Raw genomic sequence first — 20,304 nt, 5'->3', positions numbered from 1 at the left:
CTTTTTACCTAGTTACAAAGTACTCCTGTAAAGAAAGCTAAACAGTTGGTTTTTATGGCAAGACAAGTTACCAAGGGCTATTTCCTTATATGAAACCTAGATAACTGTACCTTATAAGAAAACGCTCTCCTTGCTTAGGTATGTGCACTGTCCTCTAAATCATTTGACACTAAGATTAAGGCCAAGAGAATGATGGGTGTTTAATTCCAACAGAAAGTCACACCAAAATGCAGTTTACAAAAATAAGCATCTCAGCCCATCATTCCATAAAGTGAAGGTACTTATGAAATTATAGACTATGTTGTGATACTAACTCATATAAATCCCACCTTCAAATTCTCCTGCTATTCCTCGTTCAGTAGACAACCAAATTCAATGTGTATGCTGGAACTACCTAAAATTACATGCTAAGTCAGTTCAACAAGAAAATACTGTGTGTACTTCAAAAGACAGGCAATTGAAGTTCACTTCTGCAATAGACATATTTCTTCAGAATATGCTGCAGATGAACCAGTAACAAATTTTTCATCTCTGTAAAATTCCCTATCAGAAGAACCAGAAATAAGAAAAGGAATATGACTTTGATACAGCAGGTTCTAAGTTGCTGTAAATAATGATGTGCAGGCCAGGGAGAATGCAGGACTTACTTGACCAAGACAACAAATAGCAATGTTCCATGTTCAAGAAAACAAATACCTCCTTTATTATGCCTTTTGAAATGCTTATGTCATGTTTAGGATATACCACGGGTATCAGTGCTGCCCGAGCACTCCATGTATTTTGCAAAATATTTAAATCTAATTAAAATTTAAAGTATTTAGATTTTAATTTGAAGTATTTGAAATACCATTTTACATGCTACTAACAAAACCCTTGGGCATTCTACAAGAGAAAATAACTGTACCTGAAAGGTATGCAACTTTTTCCTTTAAAATTGGCAATACTTCCATAGCCTTCATTTCATCATTTTTGCGAAACCCTGACAAAAAGAAAAAGACAAGATGATTAGTCAAGAATTCAGACAAGTTCAGTTTCTACATTTAATGAATGCACTGAAAAACATTTACCTTTGGAATACATTCTGAATATTATGATTGCAGGAATTAAGATAATCTTACAATAAAAAGTCTGGCAAAAAAAAACCCTAAACTTTAAAAATATATTAATGGACAAGTCATCACTTTGACCAGCTTAACACAAATAGCATGGCCTGTTAGCAAGCCTCCGTAGAAAACAAGATACAAGAATTAGCCTTTTTCATCAGTAAAATAAAAACGTCTAATTCAATAAAAACTATCATATGGATCCTGTGGCTTTTAGGCATTCCAAATCCCACTTTCTTTCTTTCTTTTCTGTTTTTTCCCAGAGGGAGGAAGAGTATCAAGCTATTGGAGTAGGTATGCTGAGCATAATTACAGTAAAAAAAGAAACAAATCCCAAACCAAAACCCCACCCCAAAACCCCACAACAACGAAGACAAACAAACAAAATCACCAAAAAAAAAACCCACCAAAAAAAATCAACACACCCAAATAAACACAAAAAGACCCACCAAAAATCCCCAACACTATTTACATATAACTTTTCTTAAAGTCACTTCTGTAAGTAAAATTTTTTTCTGCTGGCTGTCAGAAGCAGCATTTTGCAAATGAGAGGACATTTTATCGTACTAACTCTGTACATACAAGGAGTATGAAGCAGTGCCCAAGGTGAGTGATTACAGTCAATGCTGCTAAGCAGCACATCACCAGCTTGCTCCTCCCTCTCTGCTTCCTATTTCTACTACTCCAATTTTGTGGCCAAATTCTAAAGTTCTTCCTTCCTTGACAAGGAAGCATTTAGGAAGCATTCATTTAGGAAGCATTCTTTTACTTTATATTTCACCTGTGCAATACAGAATTGGTCATGTTTAGACCAACTCTGTTCATCTTACAGGAAGAACTGAGTGCCACATCTTCAACTAACTTATCTGTACAACCCTTCCTGGTCTGCTTGGATTCATGTGTTGTTTAAAATAATCCCATATCCAAGAAAGTACCTCTGCTGGACTAAGTGGGAAGCACATTGCTTCGCTGTAACTACTGAAGCACCAAAGTGCTGTTAAGACTCTTCTTCCTCAAAAACATCTAAATGCTTTGCATCCTTTGGTTTCAGATTCTGAGCTTAAATGAAAAAGCTGGGCATTTCTAAACTAAAACTTGAAGGTATCAAGCTGTGTCAATAAATGACGTAAGACCTATGCTTAAGGGAATCATATATGTCAATTACATCACAGGTTTTCTACTTGAGACAGCAGTACTGAGTCTTCTGTGTCACTACAGCATCTAGTTATGGGCATTACCCTTCAAAACAGACCCAGGATACACAAAGCACAACACCCAAGGGACAAAGATGGTCAGGTGTTTCCATGTCATCATCTATGCATCTGTTTCACCTGAAGAACTGCAGGAAGACGTGGTGGCAGTCCTCAGAACACATAAAGCCTACTGGTGACAAAAGCTTGCCAGAATTACAGCAAGAGGTTTCCTAGATGGCCGGAAATTTTGTAAAGGAAAGAACAGCACATAGGATTGCCTGCGGAAGACTATGGCATATCCATGACTGGGGATTTTTAAGACAAATATCTGTCAGCAATGGGTCTGTCAGCAAGGGGAAATTCAGACAAATGTCTGTCAGCAACGGGTCCCTCAAGTTCACCATAACTGAAGTGTTTGACCAGGGCATTGTCTCAGCACTCACAGAATGCAAACAAAAGAAAACAAAGCAAATCAACCACCAGCCAGATGGAAGTTCCCTGGCTAGTTCCTTGTTTTTCCATGAACACCACAGACCAAAAACAAACCCAAAATTCAGTACACATTCTCAGAAAGGCCAGACCAGGAAAACTGGTTCCTTGAGTAACCACATAGCATGGAGGGTTTCTACATGGTGGACAGTATTTTGCAATTACACAGCAAAGCAGTGCAGGGTTTACTTTCATGTTTGCGCTTAGGCTCTCAAGAGTCTAATACACAGCCAAAGGAACCTCGTGCATTATTACTCCTCCAGAGAACTGGCTATGGGTTATCAGCCTTTTACTGAAACTGCATATGGTTTTGTTTCTACTACATTTCTGTTTGTTATGGACTAAAACTCTAAACAGCCATAATAAAAAGCTCGGGCTTAAATAAATCACCTAAAAAGACAGCGAATACCCTTTTCCACCTTGAAATATTTGGACTGCTAAGGCATAGAGGCACACTTCCAGGGTTAATTTTTTTTTTTTAATGTGCTTTGAGCTACCCACCATAAGCTTAATGCCAATTTAGCATGCTCAGTTTTCGTATCAACCATGGCAACTCCTTTTCTTTACAGTAAATTCAGAGGTAGAAAACACTTTCTCCTCACCTAAAAAGCATGCAGAAACTAGTGCTGTACTTTGCTGTCTCTCTTAGCTCAAAATTAACCAAGACACTGATGTTACCGCAATTGCTTGCTCAGATTTCTAAGCCCTTAAACTACTTCACCTCAGATGATGATGCGCAGTAGCTGCACACTTTGCCTGTGGCATGTAAGAATCGAGAAACATTTAGCGAACATTTCTCTGACTATTAAGGGGCCGCTCAAGGTAAACACCCTAGCAAGTATGTTAGTGCTTGGCTCATGTTCTGCATCTGCATATCCTTAAGGCTGACTGCCTTGGATTATCATATTCCTGCTGCTCTAAACAGTCTATTTTTATTCCAGTTCTGCAGTGTTAAAGCTTAACTGAAAAGACTGTGGGGATTACAACAGATGAAAGAATGCTGGGGAGCAAAGAGGGTGAATACGGCAGGAAAGTATCATTTTTATCTCCAACGAAGCAAAAATAAAACAAAAACCAGCAATATAAGCAGGTCTTAAGGGCTTGTGGTGGGTCCTCCCTCCCCCCTTTTAAAGCCTCTTCTCCACAAACATTTGTGGATGTGAGGATTTGAGGATTTAATTTTTTTTTTAAAAAAAAAAAAAAAAAAAAAAGACATTTACCACACTCAAATGAAATGCCATAAATATCTGCACCAATCTCTCCCTCCACAGCTCAGCATCCTCCGCGCCAGCCGGCAGCATCACATGTTCCTGGGGTGATGTCATCCCTGCCGGGCCGGCCGGCTGCAGCTCCGCCGCCGCAGTGCCCGCAGCTCCCGCCCCGCCAGCCACGGGCGGGCGGTCCCCGATCCCCACGGCAGGCACGGCATCCCAGCGGCATCCTTCCCACGGCACACGCTGCTCCTCTGAAAGAGCAACGTCCACCTATGGCACACATTTATGCTGCGCCGCCTAAAAAAAGGCACCCTGATTTTAAAAGCCTTGCTTTCAATATTAAATCCTGTATCTTTTAAAGACCATTTCAGTCTTCAACTGGAAAAGCATCCTTCATATTTTCAATACCTATTAAAGGAATACTCATTTTACAGTTTTGTAAATTTTTTTTTTCCTATTTTTAATAGGAAGCATATGCCCTTCTGTTGTAACATGCACCATCCATACACGTGGCTTTTCCCTAACTCCCAGCAAAGAGGGAAGAAGCTCAAATTATGCTAACTAATATTTAACTTCAGTATATTCAGTAGAATAAGTAACACACGATTATGTAGTCCATTTCAATACAGGAGGTTCCCCCTAGCCTTCACGAAGAATTACACAATCCCTTGAGTTATACACAGTTTCCTACTAAACAGAGCCTTATCAAAAACCAGCTATTTAAATGCTGTATCACAGGACTGAAGATCTTTGAAACATGGAGCCAAGAAACAATGTCACCTAAACATTTTATACATTGGAAAATTAAGTCTTCCCCACAAACACACCATTTTCTCTTTGTCCCCACACCTTCAGAGCCTAACGACACCATCAACTAGCCAAATTTAGCAGACTTGTCTATATTAACATTTTTTCTCATGCTGTATGAAGCTAAGATATTTTGCTGCAATGTAAAACTTTATTCAAGTTAAAAGACCCACGAAAAGACAGCATTTTGGGGTAGAGGTATCACCCCATGAGGTTTCACAGAGTCCTTTACTTGAGCGGCCAGGACAGCCCCTTCACATTTGGACTGCGAGCGTTCCCAAATCCCATGGTGACAACCTGGCTGCAGAGCTGCCTGTCCATCTGCCCTGGAGGAGGGAGTAACCCTGTGTACCATGGGGCCCTTTTGCCTAGAAATCACAGCGTTCCAGGAACTCTGCAGCTCCCCAGATACCCAGCTTGCTGAAACTTCCCGGAGGTATTGAAATACATCAAGAAAGTCACCTTTAGAGGGGTAACAGGAAATGGGTACTCAGTGTGGCAATGCACACAACCCAGACAAATGCTGGATTAGTCTAATGAGGAGGCTTCCTTCACACGAAGGAAACGAGGTAACTGTGCTAATCATCTTGCACTGCCACACAACGGGAACAGATAAAACTACCTTAAACACATATTTTAAGGTAACAACTTGATTACAGAACTTTCAACAAACCAGTGTTGAAAACAGCTTCTCCAAGAAGCATTGCTACCCCAAGAACATCAAAGTGTTTATTTCAGAGGTAGCTTCAGTGATGTGCATCCTTCAGTTCTGGCAAGAAACATAAAATATGGGAACAGAAATTAGGACAACAAAAAGACTCAGAAACTGAGGCTAAAAACAGCATCTCTTAACCAAGATGTTGACCAAGCACTCATCCACTGCTGTCACACACAACAGACTTGAAATTTTTCTGAGATGTGGCTGAAGAAAAACACAAATGCCAAAAGGGAATGCTCACATCCTAGAAATACACACTCTTAATAACACAACTGTTACCTTACTTTCACCTTGCAAATAAAAACAATACCTTTGAACAGGCACAAATGAAAAAAGCCAGACTTAACCCAGATTACTTTGATGCTTTAGGCCCTCTGTCGACTTCAGAATGACTCCCTGTTGTGCCATCAACAGAAAGCAAGTGCCTCATTTGCCAGGCTGCTCACTCTAGCACCAGACTTCAACCCCCACTTCTTTGACAGAAATCCCATGCTGAATCGAAGAAACATCTTTCAGTGAGTTATTTTCCAACAGAGTACTCTATTCCCTTCTTCAATGGTCTTAATCCAATAGACTTTTGCTCAAAAATCCACATGCTATGCTAAATTCTACAGGAAGGAAAAAAGAAAACCATAGAAATTGCACTCAGAACTACTAATTACTTATTACTAGGTAAGAACTGGACTGATCTAGGTTAGTCTTAAGTGAAACGAAATATCTGCTAAAAGACAAGAGATAGAACAACTTCCATGGGTGGGAAAGAACTTCCCAACCAATGTCCTTCATCAGGCCAGGCAGCCACAACAGAAGCCATTCTCCACAACGCCTTGCATTTACTGGGCAGTCCCTTTGTGTTAAGCCTTATCTTGGAACAGAAAATCTCAAAACTGCAGCTAATCAACATTTAAGCAAAAAGAATCCAAGATGTTGATATCTTTAGCATTTTTCCTATTTCACAGTATGACTTCTATCAATGACACAACACTAAAATCTGAGCTGTTCTCCCTTTATTTGTACAGCTATCCCTAGCTACATTTCAAGGCAAATTGCTTCTTACTTAATTAAGTAAGAAGGGGGGGGGGGGGGGGGGGGGGGGAGGCATAGAGAAGCTCAAATGTAATTATAATAGTGCATTATAGACTGATTAGGTTTTCTTTATTTGCCCTTTTTCATTCCCCATATCACAAGATTACAACATCCTGCAAGATTTTAAAGATTATATTAAATCCCAGAGTCCTAGAGGTTTATTCAACTTTGTTTATCAGTTAACAACTGCATATGAAAAGCCTCAGCTGCAAGTTAACTTACACACTACATCCCACATTTTTCAAGTGTCCAGAAAGAAAGCACAAAGCAGGTTCCTATTCTCCATTTTAATATGGAGAGGCTTTAAAAATCAGTCCGCAAGTAGGTTTATAAATAAGTTATTATTCAATGAAAAATAGTCTTAAACAAGATATGAGGAGATTCACAAGCAGCCATTATGAAAACTTTTATATTCTTAATCTGAAGTTGTTACAGAAAAACCAGTACAATTAAGTCAGCAAAACCATTAGATTCTTTCTTTTTCAAGCATATTAAGAAATGATTGCTGAACTCCGCAAGTCTTTGGGTTTATAAATTAAATCAGACTACTGTGGCAAAGGTGAGAAAGAAAATTAAATTTTCATAAGCAGCAAAAACCTGTCAGTAAGCAAGAATATACCCCAAAGGTGTGGCACAGGCCAAAAGGTACCAAAGTTACCAAAAGGTAACTAAAGTTACTGCATGTATGGGATTACTGATAGCTTTCCTAGATTTTAACTCAAGTATTTGAAGTGCCAATTTCAGTTTTATGGTAGGCTTAACTTCTGGATGGAAGTAAAGGATTCATAGAGCAATCAGAGCTGTCAATTCACCAACTGCACTGTAACTGCTTCCCATTATAGACATTGCCTACATTCAGTGCTGCTCAGCAATCTCACACCATCTTTCACATTGCAACAAAGCAAGAGAATTCAGGAAAATTATGGCGGATACTGCAATTCTCTATATTTTCTCAAGCTCCATAAGCTTGCAGATGACCAGTTTCAGAATCATCTCAGGAACACTAACTTTTAGGTACACCTGTTATGGCATCTTAAAGACTGCAGATCTTTCTTCCCAGAGCTAACAAGGAATTATCAGCAGGTTTTTTTCATGGCATATAGGTTACTGGGCAACATCAGTAACTTTGGCATTCATCATTTATCAACTCATTTTTCTCAGTCCAGATTCTAAAATCACCGGGGAACTTCAACAAGAATACAGTTAAGGGGCATACCATCAAAGTGGCATGATTTCAGAGTGTGCCAGCAGCCTTAGTCATCAGCTTCAGCAAATTATTTGGTGTAATCATATAATGTTAAGATCCTAGTCCTGAATTCAAACCAACTCCAGGAGTACACCTTTGACTCCCACCAGCTCTGATCAGGCTCAAAACCCACTCATCAAAAAACATTATACCTTACATATACCTTATACCTTCAAACTCTCACTTTAATCACAGCAGCTCACAGAAATGCCCCTTCTATTCCCATTTTGGTTTGCATCCTAAGCACTCCCTACACATGCTGTGGGAACAGCACCACATCAGTACTGAGCACACGTGCAGTGGCAAACAGGACCTCACAGAGACAGACAGCTGAGAAATTGCTTTGAAATAAGAAAACAAGATTCATTAGAAAGTTACTATCTCTAAGTCACTTTCAGGTTTTGGCATATTTGCTAAGTGTTAAGAGGTTCTCTCTTACCATTTTCAACAGCTCTCTGCTTTGTCCTGACAACAGGACACACCTCCCATCTCTGAAAATTATGGGAGAAGCACAATGTCATGTAGAGAGATGTGGGACAAGAGAAGGCTGCTAGTGTAGTCAACAGAAAATACTCAGACAACTTCACAGACGGAATAATCTCACTCTTCTTGGAAGCTGGCATACTCAGCTACTCCTCAGTTAAGAACAATTACCAAAAAATTAGCTACCTCAGGTGCATGCTGCAAAACCTGAAGAGCTGTCTTAAGAATATAAGTTAAAGAAAATTCAAAATGCTAAATCGTTGCTAAAAATCTGCAATTTCCTTTTAAGTGTGTAACAAGAACCTTAGAGTTATCCATATTTTGTAGTGAGGTTATTTCCACCCTTAATTACCCTTTGATCCTATGAAATGTGCAAGACAGAAGTATAAGCATCCATTTTTCAATTGCAACTTGAAATGATCAAAATCTGACCAGCTTTCCCCTTTTAAGCAAGAGGAGCTGTGTTCCTAAATTTTTCCGTCCCTTAGCAATGTTCAATTTGTTCTTGCTGTCCTGCAGACATTGTTGGAAGTTCATTTGTTTTGGTGGGAATTGCTCATCCATCTCTAAGTGCTGTGATACTTCAATTCACTGCCCTGCTGAGGTAGCAAACCTTTTTGTCAGGGTATCCATCAGCAGCACACAGCTCCCACTGCAGTCAGACACTTTCCCTGTTCACTGTTGCTGCAGACACTCATAGCTTGGGAGTCTACACTCTCAGGGCTATCAGGAGGGTACCCAGCCTCCTATAAAAGGCTGGTTTAACACACAGTTGTTTTAACAACAAGATCTGTAAGCAATCTTACTTATTTTTCTGTTCAAAACACATATCAAGTGGAAGGCAGTAGCTTCTAAATTCTGTGCAGCAACAGCTGGAACATAACATTTTAGATCATGTCCTTTGGCTCTTGTTCCAAACCACCATCTGGAGAAATCTCTTTCCACAGTGAAATTGATGAAGACCACAGCAAGGCCAGTAAAAATAAGCAACTTAAAACAGCTTGAAAATCGTCCTGCATTGTTTTATCCTGAGCAACAATAGGAAGAACTATTTCCATCAGCCCTGAAATCAATCAAAAATACCAAGAAACAGATTGCATACTCTTCAGTAAAAATATCTTTTTATAGCATAAAGTGTTACTTTTGGGCTTTTTATCATTCATAGATCCAAGGATTAGGCATTTATTGGTTATGGTTTTTTTCCTGTTCTCCACACTTTTTTCTTTTAAATATACACACTTTTGTTACAACATTTTCATCACCTTTTGGAAATGCATATGCAAAAATTAGGCTCAGTTAAATTAATACTTTGAAACATTAATACTTAAATGACCTTTTTTTTGTTGTGGAATATTCTTCCTTCCTCCCATTCCTTTCTTTGCAGGATATTTCATATTCCTTCTGTGGGAAAACTAGCCATTTGCAACAAGATGTATGCCAAATAACCTGATTTGTGCACAGCTCTCATTCCTTCAAATTCCCACTTCATTTTTATTTTGCAGCTGTAAGAGCATCCTACAGGAAATGTAGGATGAATCCCAGCTTCTCTAACACATTACAGTGCACATACATGAAATCTATGTGAGTAAGAAGAGGGAGATGCTTTTCTTCATGCTGTGTTGCAAAAACCATCAAGTTCCTAATCAGTCAAATGACAGAGAAAAAGCATTGTCCACAGCTTGTTTTATACCACCCTTAAACTTCAGGTGTGCATCTGATAGAACCACTGAGAAGGGGACAAATAATCTTTGACATCAGAGCATCTCCCTTTTTTCTTTGCTGAGGTGATTTTACTTAAAACACTGATTAACATATGCTACTCGATAGAACGAACGAACCAATTCGAAAAAAAAAAAAAAAAAAAAAAAAGAGTAGCAATGAGGAGTCCGCAGGGGAATTAAAGCCTGAGTATTTCACTTTTAGTATGTGAGCGGTTGCTAACAGCAACATGTCTCTCTCTCTCCCTCCCTCCCTGCCTTTAAGGCAGGGCAAGATTAGCACGGCACGCCGAAAGGGATGTCCAACACACGTCTCGTTTGCTCAAGGATTACGTTAGACATTGTAGCCCGAATTACTCCGAGCAGGTGTGTGTTCTCACCACACATGCCGCGTTAATTAAAAAGAAAAAAAGAAGAAAAGAAGGGGGTGTTGGGGTGGTGGGGGTTAAGACAATAGAAGGCAGAGGAGGCGGAGGAGCGATGGCCGGCGGGAGGGACGCGGGGCAGCGCGGCTCCCCTGCCCGCCGCAGCGCAGCCCGCATTACATCACCGCCTTTGTGCAGGCGGAGCCACCGCGCCGCTCGGGGGAGCGCTGCCAGAGCTGCAGCCCCGCATCCATCCCCCAAACCGCACGGAGGCACAGCGAGAAGCGATCTGGAGTCACGTCAACCTTCCTCTCCCCGCACTGCCGAAAACACTCCCCCCATCTGATCCCTTTGGGAAATTTCATTAGAAAGAAAAAGACCCTTAGCACGTTTAGCTTTATGAACGGATTTCAGACAAGAATAAACAGAAAGGATTTTGCAGATTGTCACGACTAAGAAAGGGAGATTTCATTCTTCATTTATCAAATTTGTTCTAGCAGATGATCTCCTTCAGATGACAAAGGCAAGCAGCCTGAATCTCATTAGAGCTACATTTAAAACAGCTACTGAAGTACACAAATTTAACCTAAATCAAGGATGGGTTTTCTTCGTGAACTCCAACTTACTCAGCGCCTACGTTACTGCAATGAGAAAAGATTAACATCTTGCCTTCACTTTCTTCCATTTCTGCAAACAGCTACACGTTACTATAAATGCAGCATGTGCACTTTCACGACTCTGGTCAGAAGCACACTCCCAAAACTCAGCACCTAAATCCAGCATTTCTCAGCAGCTCACCTATCCTCAAGTCACAAGTAAATAAGCTTCAGTCTCACTTTTATTAAAGATATGTAGCATATACAATACTGAGACAAGACAAAGCAAATAGCTCCCAGTGCTATTTAGGACAGAAATCTGTACATATAATGTTCCAAAGACATTCATGCAACTGTTTCTATAGCTTTAATATTCACATGCATCATCAAACAATTGGAATCTATTACAATAATGTTTCTTACGATTAATTACATTAATATAATATAAGAATTTTATTTGGGAACAAAAAGTTATTTGAAAGTAGGGGCACTGCATTGTACTCCCAAGAGCACTAGTCAAATTCTCCTTCAACTTAAAAAAAGATCATCTATGAAATATTGCTAATTTTACAGGCAAAACTAGTAAAAAGCTATTTAAACTTGACTGCAATTTACTACTTCCTACTACTTGCCAGCACAACAAATGCAGCCTAACTGTTGTTAGCATTCGCTACTGCGTGCTCAAATTTTTAACACCGTAACTATGGATGCTGATCCAGTTGCTCCAGTTGAAATAACAAATATAGTTACATTTCAGTTAGCACAGACAAGTACTCACCCATCAACTTTACCCCTCAGTGTTCTGATAATCAGAACATAATCTCAGTGCATGGATAATAAAAAGATGCTATATGCCCAAACTGTCCAGACATTCACCTGCATAACACTACCTCCTAAATATCAACACAGCAAATGTTTTCCATATTATTTTATTTCAATAGAGGGCATTCCTCACATGGGCATGTTCAAGCACCTCTGATTCATGCCATTAAAGAACATGCTGAGACTTACCAGGCATTGTGCAGTATCGTGTAGATACCATGTGATACCATCTGCAAATCAGGGTAACGACAATAATTCAACCACTGGAAGTTACAGTATTTTAATTAAGTTCACAAAACTGGCCTACTTTAAGATCAGTTAAAATGGGTTTGTTGGTCTTCTATTACACTGACTCACTCTACAAAAAAAAAAAAAAATCTAAATGCATACGATTTCCTGGTAAAGCTCTTTGCAACAACAATAGGAGCTAACATTTTAATTGCATTAAAAACCAGCAAAGTACTTTGGCAAGTGTATGAATCCATTACTTCAGAAGTCTACAATGTATTTTAAAAGCACTAGGTAAGATTTTAACAATGCCTCTGCCTTCATGTCTTCAGTTCCTGACATCATTATAGATTCACAAAGTTGTCTCTGAAGATTTTAAATTCTAAAACCAATTAGCAGTCCATAGGTGTATGGACTTCTAAGTGACCTAGCAAGCTTAATTAGAAATACTAACTTCTGTAGAGAACAGTAACAAAAGGGGAATTATATTTCTCTTAAACTGTTTTCATCTTTCTTATTTAGACACCCAACCCTTCTCATCCCATTAAAACACAAGTTTATGGTGTCAGTACAGCAACAGTTGCTTTATTGTTTAGTTTGGCAAATATTTTTATTTTTGCACATTATTAAATAAGAAGCATTCTTTACTAAAGTGCTTTTGGTATATAGCCACTTTTGTTGTACCCAAGTCATTCTTACTTGCTTTTGAGCTCCAATACTGACATCCAATTCAAATTGCCAACTCTCTTATCTGCTATTATTTAAAAGAAAAATCCTGTGATATTAACTCATGCCAGAGGTTTACTGAACCTTTTTTTTTGCCTGGCAGCTATTGTAAGCTTGAACAGGAAGTAGTAGCACGTCATTTTTCAGCACAAGCCATTTTGGTATAGACAGATAATGAATGTATTCAGGACTCAACACAGGGGGAAGTGTACTGAGTCCAACATTATGTACCGGAGCACAGTTAGACTGCAAGACCTGGACTGCAACTTCTCTGTAACAGACTCTCACAAAAGTTTTCACAGCTGATACATAAAACAGCCTCCTTTTTATGTTTACCGAACTCAGCACAAGTGTATACAACCAGCATCACGTAATAAATTTGATATTTAAAAATGTTCTTCCCAAGTCCTTTCTACATGCAGTTCTCCTGGTATACTTTATCCTCATTACCACTGCATCAACCTTGCTCATGCTGACAACAGGTCAGTTCACTGGCAGGACCTGACTATAAGGGTAATTTAAGTAGATGGGAGCATTTTATCTACTATCCATTTACATGGATCAGAAGGACTAGTCCAGAAGTTACCAAACAGAAGCTGAAGTATATGTACAGCAGTACGAGATGTCTGGAGATCCTTTCCTCCAGCAGATGTTCTGGTTCAGTATATTGCCGCTATCACAAGAATCAGAAACAAAACTTAGTCCATTATCACATGCAATCCAGTTGTATACAAATTTATCCCAGTTCATTTGAATCAGTAAATTTCCAGTGGCAACTGAGTTCTAAGTTCAGTAACTGAGCATCAAGCACAAACTCCATGGCTTCTAAACCTTGAAAGAAGGAGCAGCAAGCAAGCTAGCAGGATATATTAGTCAGAACAATAATACTGTCAGCAGCAACAAAAATTCCCTGGTTTCAAAGCAGACTTAAAGTGGTACTATCATCTCAACATCTGTGGAAAGCAATTGTGAAGTACTTGAGACTTTAAAAAGCAAAAGTTTGAACTAAGGAGACTTACTCTGTGACTTATGCTTGAAATAACAATATGCATGATAACATTAAGAACCTTAGTTACAGCGCCACAATCCAGCATCTCTACTTGCCTTCTTGATAGCTTTGTTTTGTAAAGGAAGTTCACTTAAGATTCAAAATCAACAAAGCTGAAGTTTATTTGGATTTATGAGAAAATACCTTGAATGAGTCCTAAAGAGTTCTGAAACAGGGCCAATATGAGAAATTATAAGTTGCCTACCAAATGTGAGGGTTGCTGGCAGATGTGAGATAATCCTATCCTTACAGAAGGCCTGCTTTTGACCTCTCTGGGTAATTGACTGCCATTAAAATCACTTTTCAAATGTCTGTTCTTACATCCAAATTTTTTTGAACTGTCATCTGTCAGGCTTTTGGCTCAATGACTTTCTATGGATTTAAGCTCCCTGACCTTATCAGACTGTTTTTTACCTTTCCAATTTAGAACATACTATTCCACATTAAAAGGCATTGGTATTTAAAAATTTGACTTCTCATACAGGTTTCCAATTAAATCTGACAGTCAAGTTTATTGTGATTTCCTGTTTTTTCTGTTTGAAATGGCTTATGATTCTGAACAATAGCCCTTTATCGCCACCAAATATTTGCTTTGCTATATCCAAATAACTGAATCACTCTTAGATTAGAGTTATAGCAAGAAAGAATTGCTACAGAGCCTCTAGATAAGAAGTAAAACTTTCCAGTCTGCTTCTATTTTACCAATTCAGCCCAGTGTTGTTACCTGGTAGTTTATCAGCACCCGCCAATAGATTACAACTGAATTGAAGGCTTCATTATACTAGGCATTGGAACTTCTTCTAACAAACATATTAATGCAATATGTTACATTTAGGGTAGGCAGGAAGTAAATATTGGCAGCTTGTGGACAAAGATTTAGAGGAAAGTTGCTTGCAGCTTTCTAAAAAAAGGAGGTAATCCATTATTACGCATTAAGACTTAACCAAAGTGCTAACTCAGAAGTTCACTATGAAACTAAAATATTTTAATTTGTCTGGTACAGACATCTGTGCAAACAGTTATTGACAGCTCATGAAATGGCTGTAGGGGCAAATGTGTGCACACATGCACTGGCACACACCAAAAGCCAAGGAATGGGCTTTGTCAAATTCCATGCAACTGCACTGTCATGAGCATAATTCAGCAAACATTCCCTTTTGGTGCCAGTGCCAGCTTAAGCCATAGTTTTACAGTAATTACCAAAAGCAGGCTGGGTATTCTTAGATTAATTAATCAGTACCATGTCAGTAGTCTACTATTTCCATGTTAAGTCAAATATCTATAACTCACTTTACATATTATATTGTTTTAAAAATGTGGGATGAAATACTCATCTTTGTCTTCCTTAAGGGAAGACAGACTGACAGTTACTGGCCAACATCAGAGCACTCCATCCACATGGGTATGTGCACCTCCAACAGGAAGGCACAGGGATATCAACAAAGTGACTGCCTACAATTAACACACATGCCTATATCACACAGCAAAAGACATGTATAATGTGGACTTTAAAAAAAAGTCCCTTAAACTGACAATTAAAAAACAAGAGATAATATGATCAACTTACTCAACACATGCCTGGTATCTGCTCACTGATAAATTACAGTAGGACAGCAGTGTATTAGTGAAGAGCTGTTTCCAGTAACTGACCATTGAGCTAACCCAGTTCTGAAATTCCAGCCCATTAAACACACAGGGAATTAGTTATCTAAACCAACTGCACCCATATATTTCTATTCAGGGGTACCACAGATTAGCAGCTCAACTGAGTTTGGATTTTAACATACTGTGGCATGCCCAGTATGGTACCTGTAAAGGTAATTGTATGTCATATGCCAGTTAGAGTCTTCAGCTGGGAAAGATCTTCAGTGGCTCTCCTTGTTTCCAAGAAGATATGCATACTTCTTTTTAAGAGAAGCATCATGGAAACCCTACTTTACAATAATATTAACCTATAGCAGACAGAAGCACTTGTCGGAAAGCCGTGGATCAAATTACAAAGGCTAGAATTACTGCATAACACCAGTCAGCTACAATGCCATCCTTTGAATTCTTCACTCTCTAGAATAGCTGCTTCACAGCAAGAAAACAACTGGCTCAAAGATCAGCTTGAAACAAATAGTTGTCAGGTGAGCAATGCTACTTTGACACAGGCAGCCACTTGCTTATCTGTATACATCCTTTATCTCTAGAGTCTTCTTCCTTTACTTGGAAGTGGTATTCACCCCGAACACACCACAAGCATTCCTTCTTCATAATGAGTTCAGTATCTGCATTTATGCTCCCTTCAGTGGATGACTAATATTACAAGCACACTATTTTGATTGACACCTAATACCCTAGCTGCCATTATCACTTACATCATGCTAAAACATGAAGTGTTACCCACATCTATTTGGAGAGTAAAAGAATACAGAATTGCTTTGACACATTGTCAAGCACTGTCAAGATTCACCCACCATAGCTATGTTTTCTGTTTCTCCATCTTACAAGGTCATTAACTAAGAAGTAGAGATGATTTTACCACATTATCGCTACATATTCAATTTCATTTTGAGTATTATACAATAATATGGTAGTACAACACAAAGTTCAAGAAATAGTCAAGTGACTTACCATTCAGAAGTATCAGTACACCAGTTTTTTGTTTTGCATCCCATTTATAAGAACACATTGTTCATATCCCCAGAGACTCAACACATCTGTGGCCAACAGAATGGATACGCTAAATGGTGCTTGGGAACAACAGCAATTTAAACCCTTATAGGCATCAGGAAAAATTAATCCCTATTTCAAAACACTCAGATTCGAGTTCAAGACCCCAGTAAATTTGATGTAGTTTCCAGAAATGCTAGGTTTCTATCTTCTATTTCCAAGTCAAAACGTTTTTCAATCTTGTTTGCGCAGTCAGATGAAAAAAGGTACAGTACATATCCCAAATCCAAGTCATCTTTGTCAATGCATATCTTCTGCCTGTACTGTTTGCTTGACTGTCAGTTTGCTTAACAGTTGCCCTGCCTGGATTTACTACCAAATAGGCTTTGACAATGATTGCTATTTAATCCTATGTAATACCCAGATGCAACTGTTTCCAGATCAGAGGACAGCTTAAAAACACAGTCTCCTTCCTGGCTACATAAAAGCCTGGAGACATGTGCTAAAAATCTTGTAACTACAAAACTCAGCAATAAAAAGGGCCACTATTATAAATAACAGCTTTTGTTATTTACCTGTGACAAGAAAAATACCATTATTATTATTATATTTTTCCTTATAAATTTATCTAAAATTTCTATTTAAAAAACTGAACTTTCTAATGCTTTTTCTTTAGACAATAACAGTCCAATAAAACTGAATAACAGAGTTCACCACCTGAGTGTCTGGACTTAAGCCACCCACCACTAGCAGCAAAACACACCATGTAATTCTAACTCAACAGTCAACCCACTCATCTTACACAAGCCTACTATTTCAGTTGAAGAATCCATACACTAGTCGAATGTCCACTAACAATTCTCAGTTACTACTGCCACCTTTAGAGCTGACAACTTCAAGGATCTGCAGGTTTTTTGGTATTTGGATCAACTACAAATTTAGTCTTATATTTTCTTTTTATGAATTATATGATCAAGATTTATTACCCAAAATACCTCAGTGTACATGAGAACAGGAGATCCTGTGTAAGTATATAACTATTAAAATTATTTCTCTAATCATTTCATTCTGTTTATATTTACTTGAAATAGAATCCTTCACTTATCCCTGAACATCCTTACCCCAGTTTCTGAAATGCTTATCCTCCTCAAGAAGATACTGCCGTGATCTAAAGTCAACATGCACGCTGTCTTAGAAAATGAAAACTGAAGTGAATCCAAAGTCAACATACACACTTGCCTTAGAAAATGAGAACTGAAGTGATAGATTTTAAGTTTCTCCTGATCCCTCAAACACAAGAAAGTCCTTTCCAAAGCAGAACTAAAAAAACCCTAGCAACACCCCAGTATTCGGTCTAGTTACTATTCTAAGATATAAACCAATAACCTGCACAATTAACTGACTGATAAATTAATAATTTCAATGTAAGACATACCTAAGATTTAGATAACACTTTCCATCAACAATTTAATTAACAACAAACTAAGCATTAGCAGGGTAACTCGTGCCTACAGCACCAGATGATAAAACATTAAGATAAATTATAGTGAAGAAAAAAATATTCTGTCTGACTTTACCTTAATGTTTTATTCTTTCAACATCTCTAATCAAAATTCAACATACCTGAATAATATAACCCATGGATTTAAACCTCTTAATGCCATCTAGGAGAATGAGGGATTACTGCACTCAGACAAAAGAAATGGCTCATTTGGGTAGATTGACAAAGATGAAACATGAAAAACAATATAAAAATTTCAGTCATTTCCCAGGAGAGGCACATGTGCTAGCACAAGAAATCCAGGCCGTAACTAAAACATTTCTGGGCAAACTCACTCGCCATCTCCACTTCTCTACTCCAGGACAGCTCTTGTGAAGTGCCACATCTTATCAGACTCGTCTAAGCTCTATTCACAGGCAGATATCTTAATGCTTTAGGAAAAGCAGAACTCTGATTTGGCTTCTGCATTACCTAAACCCAGTTTACACAAGAGAAAAAGGTAATATGCTTATTTACTTCAAATCAGGCACTGCCACTTGAGTGCTTAAAGAACTCAAAGACATTTAAGAGGACGACCTCAAATTAAGACAGTCCTTTCTCTCACACTATTCTGTGGAATACTATTGCTGTACTGTACAGCAGAAGTATTTTGGCAGACAAAGACTCCAGCCTCCTGTCAGCACTGGTCTTCCACAGACTTGTTTAACAACTTATACAGCAAAATTAGGAACAAGCCAGATAATTCCTGCATAGATTTGCCAATACTTTGCAAACCCTGCCTTTCATTTCCAGCACTTCCAAACAAAGCAGCATGATTTTGTTAAAACAGTTAACAGCAGATTAGCTCATTTAAAATACATATATATAAATTGATATAACTAAGAAAATACTTTTTTGAGCAAATCAACAAAGACAAAATCTCCTTCTACCATTTTCCTGTGCTCATCATGAAGCAGAATGCTTCCTGATCCACATATCAGAAAGTGTGTCACTGGCAGTCAGCTACACAAAGGGGAAAGCATTTGATCTATGTCACAGACAGCGTGTCAATCCACAGCACTGATACCTTTGCCAACTAACCTAGGACACAGCCTGTCCTAGCTGAGGGCCACCACAATTCCATGCCAGTCTACACAAAAAGAAAATTAATAAACCCCTCATTCTTCTTCAGGAAATGAGAGTACAAAGGAAACCAACAAGGAATCTCTTTCACCAGTTTCCAGACAACATGCCTCTAACATGACTCAGGCACTTGAAAGAGTGTTTTACCAAGAAACACTGCTCCATACATCAGCAATTACTTCAGTAAGGCTATGCCAACTATGTAAGCAATTCAACTTAGAACAGGGTGCCAGGGTTTACTGCTGAACATGAATGCAGCTCACTGTGACAGGCCAGTAAGTATCTGTGTAGTACTACAGCTGGCCTTGCCAACATCATGTGGGCAAGCCTATCAAAGAAACTATTTTCCCCAAAGAATTGGGGGGAAAAAAGGCAGTCTAATATACGCTACCTAACTCCAAGCTAAACATGGATCACATAGCAAACTCTTTCATTTGCAATGGCAGGCACATTTGGGCCAGGCCTGCAACTATTCACTTCTACCCAGTAACAACTGCCTGTCACAGCCTGGGTGCCTGCATCATGTGCACTGGGAGGAAGGAGCTCAGCTGTGTCTGCCTACAGCCCTGAGAGACCACCACCAGCCGCTCACTCAGCCCCAGCACAGACAAGTCTCCAAGGCACAACTCCACATCCTGTTGCAACGGCCTGCCACACCTAGCAAAAGCAGCAGCACACAAGGTGAAGCTATAAACAGACCACTGTCCTCATTTTCTGTATCCTTTCATTGAGTCTTATCCCCATGCTAGTTTTCTATTTTTTCTTGAAGCATCATTGCAGTATTAAACCATCAAGTTAGAATTTACTCCATTTTCCCCAATAAAACTTCTAAACCATTATTTTTAGTTTACATGAGCATGTAAGAGAGATTTGGATTTGGAGGTAACAGGTACACTTTTTACTAGTCATAGAAACAATTCTCATTCTGCAAATCCTTTTTTTTTAATATTAAATCTTATTTTAATTTAATTCTCAGTACATTCTTGCTTTAAAATGTTAAATGACAGTGAATATTCAAGTTCTTTGTAGACCCTTTAAGTGAACAGAAGCCTGTTCACTTAAAGGGTATACAAAGAACTTGAATATTCACTTGAAATAAGTAATCCAAAGATTGTCAGGTAACAAAGGTACCTGGAACATTTTAGGACCCTGAAAACCAAAGCAGCTCCCATTGGCTTTGCATA

At 38.7% G+C, this 20,304-nt stretch overlaps 1 protein-coding gene across 2 annotated transcripts in view; it reads right to left on the bottom strand.

The window, feature by feature from the left end:
* TRIO (trio Rho guanine nucleotide exchange factor) overlaps positions 1 to 20,304 on the bottom strand; it is a 246,637-nt gene that overhangs the window by 176,912 nt on the left and 49,421 nt on the right. For both annotated transcript variants that reach the window (XM_086898024.1, XM_086898033.1), the window contains exon 2: positions 905 to 979. In XM_086898024.1, the coding sequence (XP_086754150.1) occupies positions 905 to 979 (75 nt within the window). The remainder of the gene's footprint in view (positions 1 to 904; positions 980 to 20,304) is intronic.

This window comes from Cyanistes caeruleus, chromosome 1 (assembly GCF_971803275.1).
Source record: "Cyanistes caeruleus chromosome 1, bCyaCae1.hap1.1, whole genome shotgun sequence".
Taxonomy (NCBI): domain Eukaryota; kingdom Metazoa; phylum Chordata; class Aves; order Passeriformes; family Paridae; genus Cyanistes; species Cyanistes caeruleus.
Note: the sequence above shows the minus strand (reverse complement) of the source record. Positions and strands in the feature narration are given on the sequence as shown.